General features: G+C 40.2%; 1 protein-coding gene across 3 annotated transcripts in view; it reads left to right on the top strand.

Annotated features, from left to right (window-relative positions):
* Positions 1-439: 439 nt before the first annotated feature.
* rabgap1l (RAB GTPase activating protein 1-like) overlaps positions 440-25,919 on the top strand; it is an 85,112-nt gene continuing 59,632 nt past the window's right edge. For 2 of the 3 annotated variants that reach the window (XM_068318780.1, XM_068318782.1), the window contains exons 1-13: positions 440-541; positions 5,123-5,356; positions 5,535-5,688; positions 6,190-6,394; positions 7,585-7,759; positions 8,254-8,411; positions 9,166-9,276; positions 10,685-10,751; positions 10,990-11,092; positions 13,518-13,684; positions 17,789-17,918; positions 20,421-20,514; positions 21,442-21,592. In XM_068318780.1, the coding sequence (XP_068174881.1) occupies positions 5,219-5,356; positions 5,535-5,688; positions 6,190-6,394; positions 7,585-7,759; positions 8,254-8,411; positions 9,166-9,276; positions 10,685-10,751; positions 10,990-11,092; positions 13,518-13,684; positions 17,789-17,918; positions 20,421-20,514; positions 21,442-21,592 (1,653 nt within the window). In that variant the 5' untranslated portion in view covers positions 440-541; positions 5,123-5,218. Of the gene's footprint in view, positions 542-568; positions 767-5,122; positions 5,357-5,534; positions 5,689-6,189; positions 6,395-7,584; positions 7,760-8,253; positions 8,412-9,165; positions 9,277-10,684; positions 10,752-10,989; positions 11,093-13,517; positions 13,685-17,788; positions 17,919-20,420; positions 20,515-21,441; positions 21,593-25,919 lie in introns of those variants that run through there. The other variant, XM_068318781.1, reaches the window with a different exon arrangement.

Raw genomic sequence — 25,919 nt, 5'->3', positions numbered from 1 at the left:
TATTTGACACCAGTATTGACTTTTGACAATTAAAGATTTATAACTGCTTGAAATGACTATTATGTGATGATTGACAAGCATAACACGCACTTCCACATGCTGCCTACTGTTTGACATTCTTTTCCAGCTTGAAAATCATCATGAACTCCAGCTGATGATTATCATAAGACACATGTCAAGATTAATTTTTTTAGGACAAATTACTTTTTCATTCATATTTTCCTACAACAAAGATCTTTTTAGGTTTAATGTAAGCCTTGACAACTTTAATGTGTGTGTCTGTGTGAATAATACACACATATTTATGGAAAAAAACTGACGTATAATTCCAATACAGTATTATAAACGTAATAACTGTTCAATGGCTGTACAATAAAGGGGTGCTAGGCTACTACTCAGGCGTACTGCGCATGCGCATAATCACATTCCAACCGGAAGGCGTGTCACGAAACTCCCGAGTGATTCACCTTCTTTAAACAGACGATCTTCGTTGCGAACTCTCGTGACACCTCGCAGGAAAACTCCACAACGCTTCAATCAAGTAAGTTGACAACTCTCTTAATAGCGACTGCGTTACATTTTAATATCACTGTAATACGCTGGAACAACATAAACCGCGCGTTACTCCTTCCTCCCCGGGATTCTTCACCGGAGCCTGGCGGAGTGTAGTGGAGTGAGGTCGCCCGTCTAAATAGTGGTCCAACTGTTACGGACTTCGAGCTGGCTAGCCTTAGCTAAAGCTAGCATTAGCTCCTAGCTCACACAGGTACTTCCTGCTAAGCCCACACTCACATGTTTTGACAGCTGTCTTCTTGTCTACAGTTGTGCTTCTTATAAACCCACAGCATTATTTCCGCCGTGATGAAATTGCTGGGATGATTAGACGAACTAGTTGTCATTCCGCTAGCGTGGTCTCCTCTCGTTGTGTTTGCACTAGCTACCTGCTTGTCAGGGGTTTGCTGTTTATGTGTATTTGACCATTCAGATGCTTTTCAGACAGAATAACCTTACAGTTGGATTTCAACAGCTAACTATGACATAAAGTAGCCTGCTGCTGATGCTATGAGGGACTGTCATGTACTTAATCCAGGCCTGTAAAGATCAGCAGTGTTAGTATATGCAGTATATAAGGTCAAAATTAAAAAAATAAAACTGAATGTTATTTAGTTTTAAACCACTTGAGCATAATATATAAAAACTGATGATTAAATCTCAGAGCATCAGTGATGTAACTGCAGCTATTGTGGTTTCACACCTTTGGTTCCAGTGTTGATGGATTAGATCCAGTATTTATCTCAAGATGACATTGTCAATACAGTCTCTGTCTTTCCTGTTAACCTGATAGAAAGACTTTGAAGCTTCAGAATAATAGGCATAACTCAATGTCTGTCAATGGCAACATCACCCTGTCTTTGACCCCAGAATGAACCATGACTGACTGACAGTGTTGTGGATACGACACAATTCATTTAGAATAACACAGACATTACACATGTCACTTAACTTTAACATCCCGGTATTGCATGGGATCATAAATAACCATCCATCACTGTGGGCCCTCAGGTAAATTAAGATGTTTCTTTAACTTGAGTACTTACTGAGTCGTAAAATAACACCTGAAGTGGTGCTTGAATCTTTGTTTGAACTGTACTCCAAATAAGAACTGAAGTATTATTGCAGTTAGTTGAAACTGTTACCTGTTTTAAAAAAAATGTGCTTCATGAAACAATGTGGTTGTTTGAAGTTCCTTATTGGAAGTGTTTTCAAACATTGATGTTTAGTTGCCAAGGTTTTATTTGTTTTAAGTCTTGCAGAAGCAGCTTTTTTGTGGGTCTGATTTTGTTTTGAGATACTGAAGCTGCTTGGATTGATAGTACAGACAGTAGGACTGGACAGTTAACAGCAGTCAAACTGATATCTTTTACTGTTACCTGAGTGATCATTTTAGTTCTATGTCTGAGGAATAATTGTGTTAGTTACAGCATCAGGAGACAAGATAACCATGCACAATTTCACAACTTCTGAGCATGAATGAATAAGAATACGTACGTGGCTAATGTAGGCAATGCAACAAAATTTGTGCCAAAATCCTCCTCCCAGATTGCTGGGGGAGGTACTTTAAGAGAACCCTAAGGGTAGTTATTTTGATTGATCACATGTCTGGTTGGAATTAGATTAGCCTTTAATTTCATTGAATGGGAGATTTGGTGGAGGTACTTTCTGTACTGGGGACCTTTTTTTATAGTTTTCAAGTTGGTTCTTCATATTTTAAGAAATGCCTCTCATATTTTCTGTTGCTGTGGTATTTTACAGTGTTTAAGAATAAACAAACAGACAGAAAGTGATGAGATCATGGGTGTGATGACGGAAATAACTGATGGCTGCAGCATCAGGCCTGTGGGAAGTGATTCAATGATAGGTGTAGCTTTTAATGAGGAAGCAGAGACCGTCATATTCTTCACAAACCGTTTCTAAAAACAGGTGTTCACTTGCTACACCTGGCTAGAGCTGGTCAAGATGCTTTTGCTCATGTAGCTTTTTGCTCCTATGTACAGTGAAACCTGAATTGATACAGGGAAGTTAGCTGTCAGATGTGACAAAATGTCATCTTCTAATCTGTGCCTGAGGCCTATCCAGCTAGCAAATACACAATCGTAAATCCAGTTTAATAAGCATGTTATGTAAACTGTGATTTCATTGCTTCATGTTGTTTAATGAGCAGCACCAAGTTATGAAAACAGCCCAAAGCCTGCCTGATATTATCATGTCTTATTGATGTTGTTAAATCTGCCACCACCCACCCCAAATTGTCATCTTAATATTTACACACATCAAACACATTTTCCATGTGAAATGACTGATTTGTTCAACCTGGTTATGTCCTATAACTTATTAATAGGGGTGAATGAAAAATGAAGTCAGCAGGTTTGGCATCCTTCGCTCTGTTTTTCAGAAAACAGGAAACGGTAATGAAATGACACTCAGTTGGAGACAACTTTTCACTCAGTGAAACCTGTTTCCAGCACCCACCACTCTGGGAATTCATCATATACTGTATTTTTAACTAATGCATAAGATATCAGTTATTTTGTGATTATTGATTTTGGTTGTTTCAGTTAGTTCTTATGGTGTTTGTGCTGATGAGAGGTTTCTGTAGTCATAATTATGTGTGTGTTTTATTACATGGTTGAAAATAAACACAAAGACAAGTTTGTCTCTCTCTGTGTCTCATAATTACAAGTGCAGTTAGTGTAGATGTTGTACAGTTAGTATAGATATGTAGTTGGTGTAGATGTTCAGACTGTGTAAACTGCTCAGCACTCAAGTTTCCACACAGGCAGCGGTTGTGTAGCAATGGTTCCAGCAGGGAGTGTCCGGAGGAGCAGGCTGGTAATGACAGCTTGATTTACAGTCAAACAGAAAGTATTTGTACAACTACACAAAGGAAATGTGTAATCTGGGTGAAGCTAATAACCAGGTTAGAAATGGCCACTTTGAGTCTGACGTCCACATCAGTCTTTAACGTATGAATCGCATTCTAATCATATTTTTTGTGATACGTACTTATTTTTAACATGCTATAGCTACAGTTCATTTTGTATGATTTCAAGCATCTCTTTCAACATCTGCGACTAAATATTGGATTACAAAGGGACATATTGAATCAGGAGGGAGATGTTTGCAAAGCGAACATGAAACCGTTGTAACTGTCAACCAGATCAGGACTGATCAGGACTGTTGTCGCTTCAGATCCAATCTGACTTTAGAAGAACAGATTCTTTTATTGTCATATCTGATTTTCTTCTCAGTGCAAATTCTTCCACGCCACTCTGTGTAATTGATTAAGTGTAATTGATTAAGTGTAATTGAAGCACATGACCCTTTTTTCCTCTTGTGTGTCTGCTTTTTGTTTATGTGTCTGTGTGTGTGTACACATGAGGTTATGAATGCCCCTTCATTTATTTTTGACCATGTGACTGTGTGTGTTTGTGTGTTCAGATGTGTTCCTGCTGCTCCCTGGTATCACCGCGAATGTCCTGTTTTTCGAAACCCATCTGTTTGGGAGCTACCTTTGCTGAAAATGCACAAATAATCTCACCAAATGTTAGAATTACTTGGTTAAACCCTCAAATGTGACCCACAAAGCCAGGATGCTGTCTGTCTGTGCTTGGCGTGTCCTTGTTATGTCTAAGTATGGAGTGGGCGTGTTGCTGGCATTGCCTTTTAGACAAATGGTTATTTCATTCTGACCTCATAGATCTTTTTTAAACTTTTAATTGCAGTTTCAAGTGAAAGTGTTATAATATACCAGCTAATTTAGAGAAAGTTTTTTTCTAAATTTATTTCATTAGGTGCTGCAAACATAATGCTTACCCACACACCAGTTTCAGGCCCCATTCCTAAAGTATCAAAGTTGTGAGGTTCAGAGTCCTCCTGCGTTTAAAGTGCTCTGTCTGCCAACTTCAAAACCAACCAGAGACTTTCAGTTGTATTCATGTCAAACGACTGTGACGGAACGATCCAGGGCTTCTTCTGAAACCTTGGGGCCAACGTCCTGTTCCTGGATTTCCTGATGCTTGATGGAATCCATGTTACCCTCTACAAGCTGCATGTTCCCAGTGTCCCAGGAAGCAAAGCAGTCGGAGAGCTTCATGGAGCCACAGTCATGCTTCGCTGTAGAGCGGTTGTGCTTTTCAGCATGCGTTTCATTCTCCCTCACAGCATCCCGGAATGTTTGTGGTTCATTTTGATGGTTTTAAGTTTACCATACATGATGATTTTTGTGCTTTAGACTTGGTGTGTCTTGAAGTTTGGGCATGGAGTTCTCATAAATTTTGCCGTTAGAAAAAAAGAAAAAAAAAGAAAAGAAGTTCTGACACTAGTCATCCTGCTCAAGTAAGGTCTGTGAATGTTGGCACAGTGTTTTACCAACACTTGGTGTTTAACATGTCTCTTGTGACGGTTGCTGTAGAAAATGTAGAATAATTTTGGCGCAATAACTCTAAATCTAACTCTAGCTGAATAGGTCCCAGACAGATGTGCCTATATTATAAATAGAAGAGTCACTCGGTGACTTCAATAATCTTTTAACATCAACTAATGCGTCCCGTTTTCTGTGCAGGCAGGCAATCTCCCCGCAGCGCTGGGCTGACACAGGAGGGAAGGGGAGAGCTTTAACCCTGGTCTCCCCAGTCGCCTCTGAGTAAAGCAGCCCACCATGGATGACAGCTCCTCGCTCGGAAAAGTCAGCAGCTCTACAGAGTCGGTGGCCACCGTCACCAGCGAGGAGTTTGTTCTGGTACAAACGAGCGCTGCTGGATCACCTCAAGGTTCTGGGGGCAAGCCAAGACTCAAGGTTAGAACCACGAACATAAGGGCAGATAACTCTTATGGATTTAGTTATCTCTAGTTCTTGTGAACAAATATCTCTGGCTATCTCTAGAGCTGGTATGTCTGATTAGATCAAGTCTAAGACATTTGTTCAGTCCTGGAATCTTTATTTATCTTTCTTTCTTGGTCTGTCTCCCTCTCAGATGTCTTGGAATGGGAGTGAGCAGCTGGAGAAAGCTATGGAGGAGATGCTGGATGATGATGATGACGATGAGGTTAAGGTGGAGAAGAGTAGCGTGGAAAAGATGGAGAAGCACAGTGACCCCGAGATCAGAGTCCTGGATCCCCAACCTGAAGGTAGAAACTGTGGAAAAAACTTTGTTTCATCTGCTTGTTTTACTGTCTAACAACGACTCATTCCACCTGATCAGTTGTTCTTTATTTTATTTTCAGATTAACATGTTTTGATTCAGAATAGATTTTTAAGTTAAGACTTTATGTCTTATTTTAATTTCCTGGGGTTCACTTTAAATTCACCCACCGCCGAGTGAATTTAAAGGAAGCTGTTGGTGTAGAATAAGAGCAGTCAGCAGTGGAAGTTCAGCTGCAGGCCTCATTGTTCTGCTTCCTGTTTGCATTTAGTGAAGGTACCAGGTCAAAGGTCACTTTAGAGACACCCCCCCCCCTCTGATGTTCTGTGTGACTTTTTTCTGTGTTATTTTATTGTTAATAATTTACCGGGCTATCAACAAGCAGGCATCCATTTAGCGTAGGCGATGGCCAGAAGCGTGGAGGAAATCTTTCTACTTGGCAGAATAATCAGTACAGTAATACCAGAACTCTTCTGTTTGTCCACAGAAAAGTGTCCTGCACCATGCAGCCCCCCAGTACTGGAGGAGGACAGCGTCCAGTTCAACAAGCTGTCCTACCTAGGCTGCACCTGGGTCAAAGCCCCCCGCAATGAAGCCGAGGCTCAGAGGGCCATGGCCACCCTGCGGGCAGAAAGTGCCATCCCCATCCCCATCACCCTGCATGTGCCCTGTGCAACAGATGGCTCTGTTAGGTCAGTCAAGCATGAAGGCAGAGACTGTGTCTATTTAGAATGGCCTGCACTGCTAAAATACAAGATACAAACACAATCCGAGGCCAAAGAGGCTTAATAAATGTGAAATTATCCATGCAGCAAGCTAGTTCTGCTGGAAAAGAAATCTTACAATAAGTTGGTCAGATCAGAATTAAACCGGCTGGAAAAACACAGAAGAATCACGTTTAGAAAGTGATGATTAATGTCATGATTCCAAATCTAATATTTTCAATCCTTTTCTATTTACAGTGTTATTACCTCCAAAAGAAAATTGTAACATTTAAACTACAGATTGGTGGGACTGAAATGACTAAAACTGCCTGTTTGGTAAAGCAACTATATGTATTTAATGTCACAGCTATGAGAAGAACAAAGACCAGTTTTTCATTACTTACACATTTGCTAGATCTCACAGTCATCTCTGATGTCTGGTAGTCGGCATACATACGTGATTTTACAGGTGGATATTACAGGTGCATATCCACAGAATGGATATTACATGAGTTACAATTTATGTTTACATGATACTGAGTCATGAAAGGAAAAGATACAATTCTGAGATATGATAAGGCTATATAAATATAAAAAATAGGCAGGAATAGCTGCACAAATAGAAGTGCAAATTTCATTCCAGTGAGGCCACAGGGGTCAAGTTCGACTCGCAAACTACTTCAAAGCTGTTAGCTGACTCAGCTGTGTACTCTCTGTTAAATGGTCCATCTCAAGCAGAGTACCCAGTTCAGGCTGCTTCAGACCGCTTTACTTACTGCTTCCTCCTTAAGTGGATCTGCAGTCCACCTCCACCCCAGCTCCTCCTTAAACTTATCTAATTTCACAATATTATTTTTGTTACCATTGATGCCTGCTGTGCACTGAAACCTATGGGGAGGGAGGCTTTTCTTGATGCTCTCTTTGCTTTAGCTCGTCTGTGTTGGCACAGGAAAGTAACATGATGTGCTCTCCAAGTTCAGTTGTCATGTATGCGTGAAGAAGGACAGCGAGATCCCTGAAACAGCCTTTTTTCCAAATCTAACACTGAAACTTGTATCAGATTTTTTCCAGTGGTTCACATGCATTTAAATATTTTGTGTGCTTTGATGTACATGTACTCTTGCAATAATGGTAAGTGTGGATTCCAGCATAATTTCACGTGTAAAATATTTCCCCAGGATTGTGGACCAGGCCACAAGTACGGAGATCGCCTCGTTTCCCATCTACAAAGTTTTGTTCTGTGCTCGCGGACAGGAGGGTTCGGTGGAAAGCGACTGCTTCTCCTTCACCGAGAGCTACCGGAGCGCCGAGGACTTCCAGATCCACGTCTTTTCCTGCCATATCAAGGAGGCTGTGAGTTAAATCTGTGTATTGCATAGCAAATATGACCAGATGCAGCTCAACATCTTTTTTAACCAGCAGTCTTAGCTGTGTGAAGCTGCCACCAAAATGAGAGTCACACTTCCTGGGATCAAAGTTAATGAATGAATTCCACGCCCTTCATCAGTGTGCATGTTGAAGAACAGAATTATGTGTAGTTTTTAATATAAATTGACCTGTTGCAGTTCTACATGCACTGACGCTATCTGACCAGCTGGGGGCACTCTTGTCCTTTGTTGTATTTTGTCTCATCTATTCTGTTCATCTCTTTATTGTTCTCTCTGTAGTTTACCATTCAGATCATTTTTATTTAATTCTATGTACTCTTTTATATTTGCAACACATTGTTTGTCTTTTTGGTGTTTTAATCCAAATTGCACTACATTAGATTGACTTTGTGATACTTTCATCCACCGGCTTTCCTCCTCCTGCTGTCTGATAAGCTTCTATATTTTTCTCTCTCCCAGGTCAGTCGGATCTTGTACAGTTTCTCCACTGCCTTTCGTCGTTCCTCACGGCCAGCTGACGTCAGGGATACGACGCTGTCTAGTCCGCCCGACAGTGACCTGTACACCTTCACTGTCACGCTGGAAATCAAAGAAGATGATGGCAAGGGAAACTTTAGGTACTTGGTCTAGCCGTACACATGTCTCAGTTGAATGATGCAGGTTTAAAGGAGTATAACCGGTTTCCTATCAGAACTCTGGGTATGACTGATATGTTGCTTTAACTCGGCATTGGGTCATATTGTCCATGTGTCATTCTCTAACAGTCTATCTAAACTTACCTGAGATATTGCCACATCTTTGTCATAAAACCTTTAACTTCTGTGCTACTATCATCACTGGATTTGACTAAACACATCTTATTTACCATGTTTGTAGTCGGGACTTGCCTGTAGAGCAACATGATTTGCCATGTCTGCAGGCGGAATTAGGGAGAAAAGAGTTAATGTGCCGCTGCAACACAGTTTTATCTGTTATTGCTCATCTGTAAAGAGCATAAAGCTTATCTTCACAGTAAGATCATTTTTTCCATTTTCACAAGCCATCATATATCATATTCCAGAAATAGGTTTTCATTTTTTGTTCTCCTTTGAAATAAAATGGTTCAGTAGTTGTTCTGAAATCACATTAGGTGCCTGTAATATATAATAAACTCAGAAGACTTAAGGGAAGATGGGTCGTATTTTACTTTAACTGGGTTAGTCCTGCTAGGGTAACGAATCTTTTCAAAGAGTTCTTGTTTTAAAAAGAAATACCAAAAGAGAGAAAGATTATATAAATTAGATGAATTCAAACAGCTTTTAAAATACATCACAGCACAACCAATCCTTGAGATTGTGTATTTTTAATGAACATTTTTTTCCCTTCTGACAGTCCGGTGCCAAAGGACAGAGATAAGTTCTTCTTCAAGCTGCGGCAGAGCGTTCAGAAGAAAGTCGTGCTTTCAGTTCAACAAATGTGCAATAAGGAACTGGGCATCGAGAGGTGAGGATGGCTGTCAAATTATAACAAAGTCAGCTGTCTTTATCCATCCTTCGAGTAACCTTTTTCACGCTGTGGTTGTTTTTCATACACAATCGGCTTTTCATTAATTTTGATGGTTTTAACTCTAGAATTTTGGGGAAAAGGGTGTCTCGCCAGGACTTTATTACGGTAAATTGTATCCATGATTTTCCAGATGGAAGAACCAGAATGCTTGAAATGTGCTGCTTTCAGGACAGTGCACAAACTCATTGGTCAAAACATCACAGAGGGAAAGCACACAAATGAATCCAGGCACACAAAGAGAGTTACTGCTTTGGGTCTGTACTGTTCACCAGTAAGAATGCATATACGTAAATCGCTTTAAGTCAATCATTTCATCCCATTACAAATTTGTCGCGAAAATCATAATTTGTACTAGAGGAATGAAAACATACAGTCAAAATGAACTTCACCTTTCCTCCCCAAAATTGTTTCATTCTTAAGTTGATGGCAGTTAACTTGAATTTAAAGAAATATCTTCCAGCATTTTTGGTGCATTTTGTTCCCCGACAATGGTAAAGACGGACAGACAGACAGAAGAATGGAAAAACTGATGGACAGCACAATTGTTGTCACCGGAGAGCCATAACGGCACCCCTACAGAGCCAAAATGGTGTACTTAAATGCAATCACTGTCATTTTGGTTGTGTTTAAATGTTCTAAAAGCAGAGCAGCACCAGAGAACTGGGTCAACTCCATCGCTCCACCTTTTCTTCTTTACTCCCTCGCTGCCTGTTGCTGTCAGAGAGAGATGGACACCTCTTCCTTTATTCTTAATATCAGTGGGTACATGAAAACCCCTTTTATGTCGTGGCCTCATTCTTTCTGAGATGGCATCACTTTAACTTATTAATGATCATTTATGTAACAGCCTCAGGCTGAATTATCTTTTTAAATTACTGTATGGTTTCGCATCATGAGTCGTGAGGAGTTGTTGTTTTAAACATGGCCATTTAAATAATTCCATGACTCACCCAAAAAAGCCTTTCTCTTCTATCCGCATATGCAACCAAATCCTTCTACCAGGTGCATTTATTATAGGATGCGTGTGGTTTCTACGGTTACTGTACAGATACATCTTGATCAGACCTCAGAATGAAATTCAGTGGTGTTTGGGAGAGCTGGGTGTTTTAGTACCATGGAGGTGCTTCGACTGGCTTAATGACATTCTCTTGAGTGGTGCTCGAGTTATGATAATGTTAAGACTGAAATGCATGAAACTGTAAAATTATTCTTTATACACATGTTGGTCACTTGTTCCGTCTAGTTTCCTTTCTCATTGAGTTTGACTGTATTTGAAGTTCAGACGGTAATGCTACAGTCTAATTTGTCCTAATCGATGCCTTGTGGTTCCTCCTGTTCCTTCCAGGTGCTTTGGGATGCTGCTGAGTCCTGGACAGAAAGTCTGCAACAGTGACATGCATTTATTAGACATGGTGAGAAGATCCCACTGTAGCTGCATAAAATAACAATCAGAACAGTACAGGTCTATCCTGAGTCCACAGAGAGGCAGGTTAATAATATGTGCACCCACTTAAATGTAGTTTTAGACTTCACCACTTTGTTATTTGTCCCAGTTTCCATTTGTGTGGCTGATGGTGAATTCATACGTTGACATTTTATGAAAATGTTGATTATACAGCTAGAATAAACCAAGCATTAATGCTTCTGCAGGAGTCGATGGGAAAGAGTTCTGATGGGAAGGCCTATGTAATCACAGGAAGGTGGAACCCCAACGTGGCGGCCTTCCAGCCTCTGAATGAAGGCACACCTAAAGGTGAGGCCAGTTATTGTCATGAAGGCCTAATGATTCTACTTTCCTCTTTGAGAAATGAAAGCTTGCAGTTTTATGTCAGTGAGCACAGATGACAGTGTTGCCACTGGGGCGGCAGTGGTCAGACATGCCTTATGATCAGACATCGGCGGTTCGATTCCCGCTCCCGCCAGCTATCCTCGGAGTGTGAGCAGACAGCAGGAGGTGTCAGCTTACCTCCCGGTGACTGCTGAGGCGCCCTTTAGCAAGGCGTCGCCCCCCGTACAAGCTGCTCATTTGGGGTGAACCCCAAAGTCGCGACCTGTCAATCTGCCTCCCACTGTGCATGTATTAACTGCATGCTTACAGGCCCCTGGTGTTTGCTGTGTGTTTGTTTCAGGGGCCTGTACTAACAAATACTGTAAAAATGCAATAAAAGTGTAAAGAGAATTTGCCCAAGAGGGATAATAAAGGTGTGTTTATTATTACTATTAAAAAGTTAAATCACAGGCCATGCTGGTGAAATTGTTTGATTAAGATTAAAGTTGTACTTTGCTGATTCTCATGCACATAGCAGATTTTTCTTGGCTTCCTGTATACTATATGTTCAAACAAACATTAATAAAATAAGAATGATTTTTTTTTTGTCGTTATTGTCATAAATGTGAGTCAGGATGGCACAAAGCTCAAAGTCACATCTGGAAATTATGCTGTGCTTATATTCGAGCTTGGACGCGATGATAGCCTTCATCGATTCTCTAGCATAAAGTCTCATACCTGGCCTTGCTTGTCGAGTTGCTCTGCATGTTTTGGCACACTGAAGCGTGAGCGCGTCGTTTCAGATGGCCGATGCGGCTACGGACATTTATTCCTCTGAGAAATATAATTAAAGGCAGCATCTTCAGGAGATTATGTGACTAATGCAATTCACCATGTAGTTCTTTGTAGATATACAGGTCTGTGTTTTATATCACAGCATTAGGCTCATCATTCATTCATCTTCTGCCGCTGGAGCCTAACTCAGCTGGCATAGGGCGTGAGGCGGGCGACACTCCGGGCACGACACCAGTGCACTGCGGAGCCACACACATAGACGAACAACCATGCACACACTCCTACGGGCAATTTGGGACCAGCCAATCAACCTGAAGCGCATGCTTTCGGAGGTGGGAGGAAGCCGGAGAACCCGGGGAGAACCCACACAGACACGGGGAGAGCATGTGAACTCCGCACAGAGTGGGACTCGAACCCAGACCCGCTGTGTTGTGAGGCGACAGCGCTAACCACTGTGCCACCGTGCCACCCTAGGCTCATCATGATAGAAATTAATATACTGTAGACCATAAGTGTAACATGGTGTTTTTTCTTCTGTTGATGTAATGTATTTGCTAACTAGTATAAAACATTGACGACATTATTATAATGAGCTGCAGATTTACTTTATTGCATACATGATAACAGTAGTAATATACTCCCAACTAGATATAATAGAGGCTTTTTTGGAAACTTTATAGATATGTTCACAAATATTTTCTGAATATTAAAAAGATGTCTGAGTGGACAAGAGCGTGATATAAAACAAGCATAAACAAGGTAAAGCAAAAAAACAAACAAAAACGGAACATTTTTTAAAAGCCTTACGAAGGGGTTCCACAAAGTGTATCCATGCTGAGAACTTCCCTCACCAAATCTTTACAGCTAACAAATTGCACTATCTCGAAACTTGCTGTTCCAAAGGCTCAGAGAGTTTGACTTGATGGTAGAATGGCAAATATGTCAAAGTAATCTACCTCATTTAATATATATTATTGTCATTAGTTATTTGTGGTTCTTCGAAGTGGAGGTTGCATCAATATGAAATTATGAAATGTTATTTCCATTTGTCATTTTTTTTCTTCAGAATTACATTTTTTATGCTTATCTTCTTGCAGGTGGTATAAACCAACACCTCCTCCTCCTGTTAACTTTCAGGGATCATTTAGCAATGTTTGCCCTTGACTGAAGCGGATCTGAACCTGATCTGTAAACATTGATGCTATATTTGTTTCCACTAGGGGGCGTAAGGTCCCTACAGGACACGTGGGCTGGGTTTCCTGCCTCCCAACACATGAATTAGGAAATCTCACCAAGTTATAGTTCCATTTAAAGATTCCTAAACGAATTAATTTACCAAAGTTACCCAAGTTATAAAACTCATTATTATTATCTTTTAAATTTAATAAAGTTTGATTTTTGCTTTATTGGTGCAAACTTACCAATATATTTCAGATTTTAACTTGTGGTTTGGCTAGTCAATAGATTCATGGCCTTCATTGACTGACGGCTTTTACTTTTAAATAGTTTTAAATAGTTTCATGTTAAATATATAGAAGAAATGGTCCTTTGCAAAACAGCTCAACAGCAACCTTGCTTTCTTTCCCTTTTTCTTTCTCTCGTTGTCTCTCTTCAGATAAGCAGGTCTACATAACGGTGGCAGCTGACCTGGTCGTCACCGAGGTCGTAGAACCAGTTCGCTTCCTGCTAGAAACTCTGGTCAGGGTTTATCCATCCAATGAACGCTTCTGGTACTTTAGCCGGAAAACCTTCAGTGAGACTTTCTACCTCAGACTCCGACAGGTATTTCAACTACAACTGCATCTGTCATCTGAAAAACTGCGCTTATTTTCACTCAGCATATTCCTACGCCCCAGTAACTGTCAATAAATCTCTCTTTAGTATGCGTTAGTTGAGAATTTGAGTTCTCTAACAGATTTTTTGAAGGATTGTGTAACATAAATGATTTTGCCATCCTGTTTTTACTACGGCTACTCTAGCTGTACGAGCATTGAAAGCCATCTAGCAGGAAAACTTAATGCTCATATTGAGCATTAATTATTTTGTGTAAGTAATAATGAATATGTTTTCCTTTGTCATCTTTCTTTTCACTGTTATTGATGAATAAAAAACCATCGGATTTTAAGGCAGGAGCATCTCTCAGGTTTGATTTACCGATAGCTCAGTATCAATTATATCGTAAGAGGCTTTAAAGCCTCAAACGACTTCAGTTCCAATCTCAGCCCAAGCTCTCCACAAAGACCGGGGGGAAAGTGGAGAAAGTGGATCAGCAGCTTGGAGGATGTATGGAGTGGAGGAGGAGGTCTGAGCAGTCAGCTTGAAGGCACTGTGGTGTGTCAGTGACCAGTCAAACGCTGTTCCCAAAGGAGCTGAAACAGTTGTCAGATATGTGCTGAAAGATGAAAATATCTCATCAACTGACTTCTATTTTTCTCTTTCCTACTGTGCATATTCTACTTTTGCCTCCTCTATTTGTCTGCCTACCTTCCATAGCATACATCAATGTTTAATAGGTTATTTCCTTTCCCTCCTACAATTTTAAGTCTATATTAGATCTCCTTGCATTTTTGAAATAATGTGAAAATGTATGTTTGCTCAAAACATCACCTTGTCAAACATTTGATTTGCCTGTGAAAATGAGCTAAACAGTTACCCTTTTAACAGTATGAGCAATCTAATACCGGTAATCATAATGCATTGATGTGAATAGTTTTGTTAATCAAAAGTCAACTGTATCCTTCCTGTATTTTACTATTAATGTTTCTTGACAAGAATTACACACCTGGAATTGTTTTCCCGATGGAGAATCCTTAGAACTCCGATTAAAAAGATGAAGAAAGCGTAATCACTCGCCTCCCTGCAGCACAAGGACACCCAGTCTGAGCGGTTGGCTGCAGGTGTTTAAAAAAATACAGTTGAGCCTCCGCTCCCTGGTTAAAAAAGCAGATCTCTTTTAGTAGGCCGTGGGGAGCTGCCAAAGCAGTGGAGTGTGGGGAAACTTTGGATTGTAGAGAGCTAATAAGAAGCTTTGTCTCATTATTGGAATGTGGGTAATTAACAGCGACGCTCTGACTGGTCCACCTGATTGCTTCTGTAGTTATCTCCTCAGTAAATAGTGTTGGACTGGCGCTGTGGTTGAGTTAATTAACAGATAATATTGTGTGGCGGTTTTCGTGGAAGATGTCAGTCAGGTGTGATACGCACATAAACAGGTGGTGCCATTGTCTTTTTTTTTTTTTTAAGTGTTTTTAGCCAGATGGAATTCTTGTTATTTTCAGATTCTGTTCTAGTGAAAAATGTGTTTGTCATCTGCGTTAGAGATAAACCGATCTGGGCTGAAGTCCAGATCAATCGTGTCAAGATCAAGTCATGTCAAATTCAATTCAGGTTTAGATTAATACAGTCTTTTTCCTAAATCGATAATCTCAGTCGATAAGACTGAAGAACAACAATTTTATAGTGTCAAAACTCAGCAAATACGTCAATATGACATTTCTACATGTGCCTTAGTCGACACCCTTTAAGTTAAAATCAAACTATCAGTAACCAGTTTATATATTTTTAAGATAAGCGTCAGACAATCCTGAGCTGGCAGAAACAAATGGAACCAGGAAAACATGCCAGTTTTCCTCATTTTCTTTTTTAAGGTGACGCAAGATAAAAATGACTTTGAAAGAGACAAATTGTTTGTTGTCATTAACTGCTTACGTTAGCAGTGGTCATCAACAGGTTGAAACTGAGATGATCATCATCTGTCAACAAACAATGTATTTTGGATTCTTTCCCATGTCTTGCATGAAAAATCCTAGCAGATCCAATTGTGTGGAATGAGCCCGCTTTTCCCCACTTTTATCTCACACTTGTATTAGTGTTAATAATTTTATGATACTTGAATCTTCTTTAAAATGGCCGTACTTTATATCCTCCCTCGGTTTGTGCTGTTGTCACTGACCTGAGTCGGTCATTAGACAGCGTGCGAGTGGCCAGATCAATGCAGCTCACTGATCCATACTACAGGTGGAGGAGAGAGGCAACACCATTACAGTAATTGAATAGACCAGAAATCGACATCAGCAGCTTATAACACTCAAGGTCAAATTGGCTCTTGTCTTTGTTCTCTTTTTTTTGTGTTTCATTTTTTCATTATGACAAATTTCATAACTATTCCGCTCCACTAAGAATTTTCACATTTGAGATTAAAACAGATTTGTCGCAGAGATGATTTTCCACATTTTTACAAAAAACGTGTTTCTAAAGATGTTCATGAGGGTTTAGTCACTACTTGGGATAGAAAATAGATAATAAAGCAAGTTCTATTTGCTGAAAAAATGGCCTTGTGGCTGAGTGATAATAAAGACACCTTAATCAAAGACAAAGTCCATACGTTTTCTGTCAAGTCTTTCAACAGTTTTGTGCAGAAATGGCATCAGATACAACAGCAATCAATCACTGGAAGGTTTGTGAATATTCATTCCCAACATGAACAAAGTGAGGAGGCGGTTAGAGGAATCGCTTTTGTCTGCAGGTCACATTTTGGTTTAAGAGCATAGCTCCAAATCTGTTTCATTGTTTTAAATGCACCCTTCTATGCACAACAACCAAGTACTAATGCGTTGCCTTTTTCGATTCGCAAACTTTTTTCTTTTATGATTTTTTGGTTACCATGGATACAATTTCTACTTGGGTTCAGTGTGCGAGTGTGATTTCAGGGCTAAAACTAAATCTGTTCGCAAACTTTCCTCTAAATCTTTGTGTACACGTCTTCCATGAACTGGAGAGGAGCTTTTTGACATTTGGAAATTTGACCATTATATATATTTTTTATTAAGGAAAGGTGATTATTTTTATTCAGAGGTGCAGCAAGAATTGTAATTAACAGATATGTTACATCAGTAATTGTCTTTGTTCAGTATAACACACACCAGGGGATCTAAGTATTTCATGATTTATTATATTTTACTTTTGTGTACAGTCTGTATACTTTATTTTCTCTTTATTCAGTAAATGTTTTCCTGTTTTCTATCTCTGACTACAGTATAACAGTCATTATTTCAGTCTGGCCAGACAGTGCCAGTCAGCCTCCATGAGCTTGTTAGCTGCCAGCGCCTGTCCGTAGTGTTATGCGGCTTGCCCTGTTCACCTCTGTGAATTCTGCCAGTTTGACAGCGTAATTGTGGGGCAGGCCTGCAGACTCTGTGAATCACACCTCATCTGAGTTGCAGTTGGCTTTTTGCTGCTGACTGCAGGGCTCTTCCCCTAGTTGGTCATGATAGTTCCTTCTTATGCATCTGCCAAAGGGGGCATATAGGGTCACTCTTGTTCTTCTTCTGGTTCTTCACAATGCTTTGTTTCAACCCTCATGTTTATACGATATAACACCGTGGACCCACCCCATTACTACTTTTGTGTTTCGATAGAATGTCAGATCAGAATAAAAGCTCTGCAGTCTCGCTTTAAACAGTCTGTTCAAAGGGGATCCTCCTATGATGGCAACTAAAACATGAAGCAATTCAAATGCCCCTCACCAGAGCTAGTGTTTGGTTTACCCATTCAGGGGCTACGGTTGAAATCTGGCAGAGCAACATAGTTGACGTACAGAAGTGGCATTTTGTCCATCTCTGCCTTATCTATGCAGTGTAAAATAGACTGGAAAATATAGAACTGCATACCCAATGTCATTCTTTGTTCAACATAGCAGCACATTTTTTTTGTCACGTCTTAGTTTGCAAATGCTGTGTGTTTGTGTAAATTTTCACATTTAGACTGATGATTCCATTTACTGTTTGCATTTGTTTTCTTCTAAATCCACACATGTATTTCTCATCAAGGCAGACAGAAGTGAACCTTTCTGTCTGTGTTTGTCTGTATGTGTCTGTGTACCTGCAGCAGACACCAGAAAGGGTGGGTCAAAGCGATGCTATGTATGAGGTGGTGAGTCTTCAGAGGGAGGCTGAGAGAGGCAATGAAGAGAGAGGACGGTTGGCGTCACCCACGGAGGAAGAGGATGCTGATGAAGGTATGGGTGTTTCCTATTTATCATGCATAGTTGTGTGTGTGTGTGTGTGTGTGTTCTGTTTACCCACCTTTCTCCCACACCACACTGCATAGTCACCAATCATGAGTTTTTAGAGCCTTTAAAAGCCAGACTTTCTTCATCACATTAATTAGATGTCATAATTGTGAGCCATAATTCAACATTATTTTCTTTGAAAAATCTTACCTAATTGTAAAAAAAAATATTTTTTTTGTGAGTGCAGTTCAAGCAACATGTTTCTGGTTAGCATTAACTTCAGATCTAACCATATATGCTGTCCATATTCTGTCTGAAGTAGAGGCCACTTATTGTTGCATGAATTTCCTCTGGATGTATTTGTTTGGGACACTAAATCCTTTATATTTAAGCAATTTATGAACTATTTTCATGCGGTTGGAGCCAGAGACAAAGCAGCAGTAGCATTAAAGGACCAACACTGGCTGTTAGACTCCAATGATTCCCAGACACGACCCAGTTTCAGCCCACTAATATAAACAAGGCTGGCATTTCCTCCTGACCGGTGGCTCAGTTGTGCAGATCAGGCCCGGCCACGATTCAGACTGCATGCTTCGTAATGTCTGTTCGCATAAAGGTACTCGGTTTTTTTTAGCTGTTGGTATATGATGTTTTCACAGAAAAGAAGATTGTGTTCTTTACCAATTGGTCATTAATGGCATTATGGCAATTAAAATGGGAAAAGTTTCAGTAAGTCAATCCTTCTCCGTTGCTGAGGTCGAACACTTAGACTCCTACAAGTCAGGACTGAAGAAATCAGTTTACATTTGATTCCCTAAAACTTACTAATAAGCAATGCAATAAACTCGTACAATTTACACAGAAAATAAACTATTTTCCATCCATAAGCTCACCACTGCCCTCAGTGCCACACAATTATACAATTCTTTGCCGCCGTTAAACAACAGTTGCTTTTTTCACCTTGAAGTATTGAAAAGTATTAAGTAAGTAGGAGGCAAAAGCGGTCTTTCTCATGTCTAGCATCAGACTCTCAAAGTCACGAGTCAGCCACCAAGGCTGACAGCTTACATCTGGCATTGTGGGAAAAATTCAGAGGGCTTTTTTTTAAAATGCCCCTCAACTCACCCAGAGCTGAAAATTGGAGGTGCTCAGAGCTGTGGAGCTGGAGGTCAGCTCCATTGTGTACTGAAATGAATACAGTCCCAGTGTAGATGTCACTGCTGCACGTACACACACACACATACACACTCACACACACAGTCAATTCATGGACCAGTTTTTTTTTTTCTTCCTGAAATCTGCAATGTGGAAAATAGGCCTGCCGCTGATGTTTTTTTCTTTTTTTTTTCTCTAGCTTGTCCTTTCACAGCGTGGTTTATGATTGCTGCTTATTGTGATTATTTTGCTGCCCTTTTATACACCAGTCTGGGCGCACACACACACACATTCACACAACTACAAATTAATTGTCCCAAACTGCACATACATGCTGTTTGTTCATGCAGCCGTTCTGCTTCATCATTTACAAACTGGGACCATTCTGTGTCCGCCACACAAGGAGGCAAGAGCAGGCTGACTGCTGTTGAACACGAGGTGAAGGTCGAATAACAAAGGAGAACAATGCAATCAGGTGAAATATTAAAAGTAAAACACCTTCCTGGCAAAAGACGGGAATTTCCGCTCACTTTAATGTTGACAAACCCAATCCACTAGAGGCTTCCACATCTGAGAGATTCTATTTGAAAGCAATCCTTTGCTGAATGCACAGAGCCACTCCAGATTAAAAGGTACCAGTAATGGCCTCTCGTCTTCACAGTCTCTTTTCATCACCTGGTAAGTTGGCAGTGGCTTTGGACTCACGCTTTCTCGCCACGTGGTCATTTGAAAGGGCTCATCAAGCATTTATAAAGCCCTGAAAAGCTCCTGCTGAGGCTGTAAAGATGTGTAGGAGCAACTTTGAATTGCACATAGTGGTTGCATGCTTTCTTGAAGAAAATATCTTAATTCATTATTTAATGTCATGGCGTCTTAGTCACGGCTAAAGTGGGAGTGGGTTGATGCCTTGTAACACCTTTGAGGGCTGTTGAAGAAGTGCATTGTCGCTTTTCTCTCCTTTTTAAATGCTTCCAGCCATGTTAACTTTCCCTTGTCCGTCTGTCCATCTGTCTATCTGTATCTGATGGGGATTAGTGATAGTGTGTAATGATATTTTACACAAACATTGTAGGGGCTCTAAAGGTGTGCATTTTTTAAAAAAAAGTATCATGTTTTTATATGAACAGTTTTCATGTCAGCTTGTTCACATTCAGGTTTTTTCTTTGTCTTTAGACAAAGAAATTCCAGTTATTTAGTAACAGAAACCCTAACAACCACAATATATTTGCTGAATGAATAGTATTAAAGACTTTTTTTATTCTGGTTTTCATCGAACAAAGCTTATAGGTTTGAATAATGAGCCATTTATTCTTCAAATGTAAATAATGCAAATAGTGTTTGTGTTTCCTGCAGATAGCGACAGTGAAATCTCCAGTGGGACAGGAGACGTTTCAAAAGACTGCCCTGAAAAAATTCTCGAGTCCTGGGGAGGAATCCTAAACAAGTGGTAAGGTTTGACATTTTAGCAATGTATTAAAATAATTTATACAAGACCAAGACTTATAGAATAAGGCAGTATCAGAAGAGAATTGGGAGACTTATGAGAAAAAGAAATTATTTCAGGAATTACATGGCTTGAGCTATGAATGAATTATTCTTACAGAATTTGCTAAAGAAGGCAGAGAGTGAAAGGATAAACTAGTGGGAATATGATCGTTATAAATGCAGTACATCAAACAGGAAATAGAGTTCTTTATTTGGTACCAAAGCAATGGCACAGGATGTAGTGACACTGATAAAAAAAAAGGGGTCCCATCCTTCTCCATACAGACATTTACAGTAGCAGACCAGGCTCTTCTCCATCATTACAGTTTGATTATCATCTCACTTTGCATGTGACACCGTTCCCTTTGGACACAGTGATTATTCTGTGCTTTTAGGTGTAGATGCAGGCATAATTAACTGAATGGAAAACGGTATTCTTTTGATTTCACAGCCTGTTTTCTTGCTGTTGCATCAGCATAATGAAGCAAAGCAGTTTATCAGGAAATTGCCTTCATATGGCCTCAACAATTGCATTGTGATGAGATTTCAAGCATCATTAAAAAGAGCTGACAATCAGTTTTTAAGAGCAGGATATTTCCTCATGTGGAAGATGACTTCCGGCATGGTAGCACTGCATTTAATACTTCGCTTAAATACGTTGCTGTTTTGTGTTTGGTCGTTATAAGACTTCAGTGTGACAATAGGATAAATCAACAGTAGATTGACTCAGTCAGACTTCATTACTGAACAGTTATCACTGGACAATGAGGATAATTAAAGAGCAATTATCAAATCTTTCCAGCTGCTCTTCAGACTAATATTTCAAGTGTCTGAATTTTATTTAGTGAGATTATGAAATAATGGATTGCTTCTGCATGTTTCCTGATAGGCATGGGAACCTGTCCACTCGTCCAAAGGGTCTGTCCTCATTGGTTCGCAGTGGGATTCCTGAGCCACTCAGAGCCGAAATCTGGCAGCTGCTGGCTGGCTGCCACGACAGCCATGACCTGCTTGAGCACTACCGCATCCTCATCACTAAGGTAAAGATAAGGGACAGAGGGGCAACTGTTTACAGTGTGTTTTACAGCTGCCTCTATGCATGAGGAGAATATGTGACTATTAGCTCCAAAAATGACCCCTGAAGACAGTTTCTTTGACACCAGTTTGCTGCGTGTCATGGTTTCTCCCCATGCTTTGCATTCATGACTCATTGTGACCTGATGTCTCTGTGTCCAGATGGTCCATTGTTTATCTGTGTTAGTTTTACTTCTTCGGATTGCTACAAATCCATCGCTTCTCTCCTGGTCATGCTGTATTTGTTCTGCTTGAGTGGAAACCAGTTCAGTTGTGTGAATGCTTTTTATATCAATATCACCACACAATGACAACACACCTATAAATCCTGAATTATTTTTCTGTCTTCCTTTATCAATATTGCAGATATTGCCGATACCATTGTAGATATATGTTTGAACTTTGCGTCTTGTTGGAGAACAGTCTCATTTAGCAGCATGTAGTCCTGTCTCAGGAATAAAACAGTCTGTTCTGGCCCATTGGCCTTCCTCTCTACTTGCAAAAATTTAAGTTGAACTTTTGGACTTTTAGTGTTTAGCTCAAGAAGTTTGTTCATATGTAACCTACTGGGTGCAATTAAATCTTTTCTCCTTGGCTGTTTGAGTAAGAACTGATGAAAATGCTGTCATAAAGATGCTTCACTGACAGTGGCTTGAAATTACTCTTGAAGCTACTGCTGACTAAGGCTGTGTTCAGACCAAATCAGGCGTTGCATCGATTAGTGCAGGGTAGTGTGGTGCTCTGAGAGGACAGCGGCGGTACTATTGTTTGGTCTGTGACATCCGCCTGGATGGCGCTCATTTTCTTCTTCCTGTTTTGAGAGCAACAACGCTTGCAGAGAAGCTTTTTCTCCATATGCAACAAGCTTGGAGGTGTGTGACAGTATCTGCGTCAGGCAACAAATATATATGCATCATGTCAACCACTGCTTATATGACATGGAAAAGCTATTATAGTAATAGGTCCAAGTGTCATTAGCGGTTTTAACAACAACAGTATTGATCAGTTGATCTAATTGCTGGCTAATGTGATCCGTTCACCGCAGTGTGATGTCAGGTGCTTTTTCTTCAAAATTTGATTCTGTTTCAGCTTACCTCTGCAGGTTTTTACTTTTTTTTAAGCAAACTAAACACCTTCCCAGAATGAATAGGACTGATGTTTTTTCCTGATTCACTTTAGGTGAGGCCCTTAGTCACTTTTCTTGTTTGTTTTTTTTACTGTTAGAAAAGACCGTGGAGTCAAAAAAAAGAAGTTGTTGCTTTGAGCTTTGTTCTATTCACTTAAATCAAAACAAGAGCTACATGTAACTCATTAATGCAACAGATTAAAAATATAAAAATCTAACATGTTTTTGTTTAATCTATGCTTATCTTTGATTTATCACCATTTTGTAACACCTTAGTTTTATGTTATTTGTATCGATTTTATAGTTGCTTTATCTCAAGCTGACGGGACTGTGCTTGCTTTGAACAGTTATCAGGTACAATTAAACTAAATGTTCCAAATGTTATCAAGCAGCTGGCCCGCATTTCTAGTGTGAGATTTGTAAGCCAGCTGGTGGAGTGACAAAGCCCCCACTGGACCAGATAGCAGCAGTGGGAGGACGTGATGTAAACGTGCAAAGCACACACAGATCCTGCTTTCACGGATAATACAATGGTCTTTCCCTTTGCCACACAGAAGCGGGTGAAACTACCTGTCTCGATCAATAAATGGGTGGTGGGGGGCAGATGGTTGGAGGAACATTGGAGAGAGGGAGGAATGTAGACCCATAAATATGAGGCTGCAGTCAGTGAGGGGAGGAATGAGAGAATAGGAATGTGTGTGAATGTCACCGAGCTGGCAGATTCCTCTCTTTACCAAGTCCCATGTTTTTTATTTGTCTCTCACCTCCTGTGTAAATTTCCTTTTTTTTCAATATTTGTGTGTCTGTCACCATCTTCATCTGGTGGATTGGAACAGTTTGTCTTTTGTTCTTAAAATGAAATTACATTACCTTTTCTGTAGTGCTTTTTAACCTTTTCCCTCAACTACTTACTCTAATTTATTCTTTCATGAGCCACTCTCTCTCTCTCTCTCTCTCTCTCTCTCTCTCTCTCTCTCTCTCTCTCTCTCTCTCATTACATAAGAACGAGCTCTTGTAGTTCAGCTCGTTTATTTTCATTCCACTGGCTGGGCCGTGCCCACATCCTCTGTCTTGCTGGAGTAGTGATGGTATTGATAGGCGGGTGGCCGAGCTATTAATAGCTGTGCCAATGGATGGAAGTGGGATGGAGGATGGAGGAGGACGGGATAGTGGGATGAGGGGCAAATGACAGCATTGGTGGGGGTAGATGTAGAACTTATTAATGTCAGTTGTCTGGGTTCAGAGGCAATGTTAATGCTGATTTGAATTTTAAGTAATTGGACTGTTGCTTTTATGGAAGGTGTAGCAGTGTAGTAAATCAGCAGCGCACATCGCCAGGAGTTCTCGAGAGGTGATGCCTCAGTGACTCACAGCCAGCGGGTAAAACCACGTCTAGTTTCTTAGCTTAAAATTACATCATCAAAACAGATTTTTTGTGATTGTCAAATAGAACAAATTCTTGTTGTTTTAGGGTGGAGACGAAGAATGATCTTACAATAAAAAGGGACAAATATAATTAAAAGCTTTTGTATGCTGTAGTTTATTTTCTGAAATCATGAAGCTTATGGTGAGAATCCAAAGTGATCTTGTGACCTTATAAACCATCTTATCAAGCATTTAGCTACACGGAGCCCTTGGCTTTCCAGCTTTATATTGTACACAGCAAGTGTCATGTTCAGCGTTGTACTGTGCTCATTTACAGTCATCACGTATCGAGTCACAAATACACACTCTGTCACACACACCATGGCCTTTGGGCATCTGAGACATTAACAAATAACTTTTCTCGGCTGGCACAGCACAATGTTTGTGGTCTGGGCTGGGGGGTTTGCTAGTGACATTTGAACAACCTTTCTTCTCTGGAGAGCTGAACAAGCCCAAGGTGTACTGCTTCGCTTGAACCTACAGGTCTGAAAAGCACAGCCAGCAATTTCCAGATCTACCTTTCCGTAGAGCAATCTCAACTGCAGCGCAGCTCGAGTCTTAACTGAGGTCAACATTTTTCTACAGGTATAACGGATGTAATCAGAAGCCTGGAACAGTGGTTTCACCAAAGCAGGCTGTAAGGAGCCATACACTGAATGAAAGTGAAGCGTTTCAAAGCAATTGATCTGTGGAGGTCTTCCAGCAGAATTGATTTGTGAATGTCATCTAAGGGAATTCATTTTTTATGCCTTTGTCTGCCTGTAAGTCCACATGTCTATTAATCAGTACTTCTCAATGTAGCGGAGAAAAATGTATCCTTATTTCCTCCAAACCACTAGATAGAAATCAAATAAATTTTGCTTTGCAGGGATCCAAAATGTGTGCTTTCACAATCGGTTTCTTCAGTTGTTCATTTTCTGTTTTTTAGGCAGATATGAATGCAAATTTTGCAGCCCATGAGGTTTTCCAAATGTTCTAGCTTTCTAGTTTCTTAATTTTTCTTTTTCTCCCTCTTCTACCTGGCTAAACAAATCTGTAACAATGCCAGAGTGAAAGAAATTTTACAAATAATCACATTGGCTGTTGTTATTTGATACATCCATACATTGGATGGGTACCATATGCCAGTCCTAAATATCTAAGGTGTTTAACGTTATCCATCTCTTTTCTGAACTTTGCTTAAATTCAGACTGCTGAACCAGTTCCGTATAATTCTTTACAACTCATGAATTAAAGCAAAGCATGCTGGGGGCTGTCAGGTGCTTTGCATTTTGATGATGAGTCACAGTCGAGCAGGATGACAAGCTTCAAAATGACGTTTAACGTCAGTGTACAATCAAAGGTAGTAACAGCCACGCAGCCAGGCTGAGATAAAATACGCCCACGTCTGATAACCCACATACAGATACATGGAGTACAATGTACATAAGATTGGCTGCCTTGGTAACTGCAAGCAGCTATGAACTTCCCTCTGCTTGAAGTTGTCTCCATGACAATTCTGTGTTCCCTCTCACTTTCGTCTCTTAACTTCTGCTTAGGTGCATTGGTTGATATTCGGATAAATGGAAGCTAGATAGGAGGTACTTGAATACGTACATTAGTACACCCCTCCAAAATCTACCTGCTAATTTTTTTTACCCATTCATGGAGTGGCTGCACGATTGTGCAATATGTGTCAAGATCTATTTCTGATGTGCAGCTCAACTGTCTAATGAGCTGTCCCAATGCAACAACCAATATTC

Source organism: Antennarius striatus, chromosome 7 (genome assembly GCF_040054535.1).
Source record: "Antennarius striatus isolate MH-2024 chromosome 7, ASM4005453v1, whole genome shotgun sequence".
Classification (NCBI taxonomy): Eukaryota; Metazoa; Chordata; class Actinopteri; order Lophiiformes; family Antennariidae; genus Antennarius; species Antennarius striatus.
This window is presented reverse-complemented; position numbering and strand designations above follow the sequence as displayed.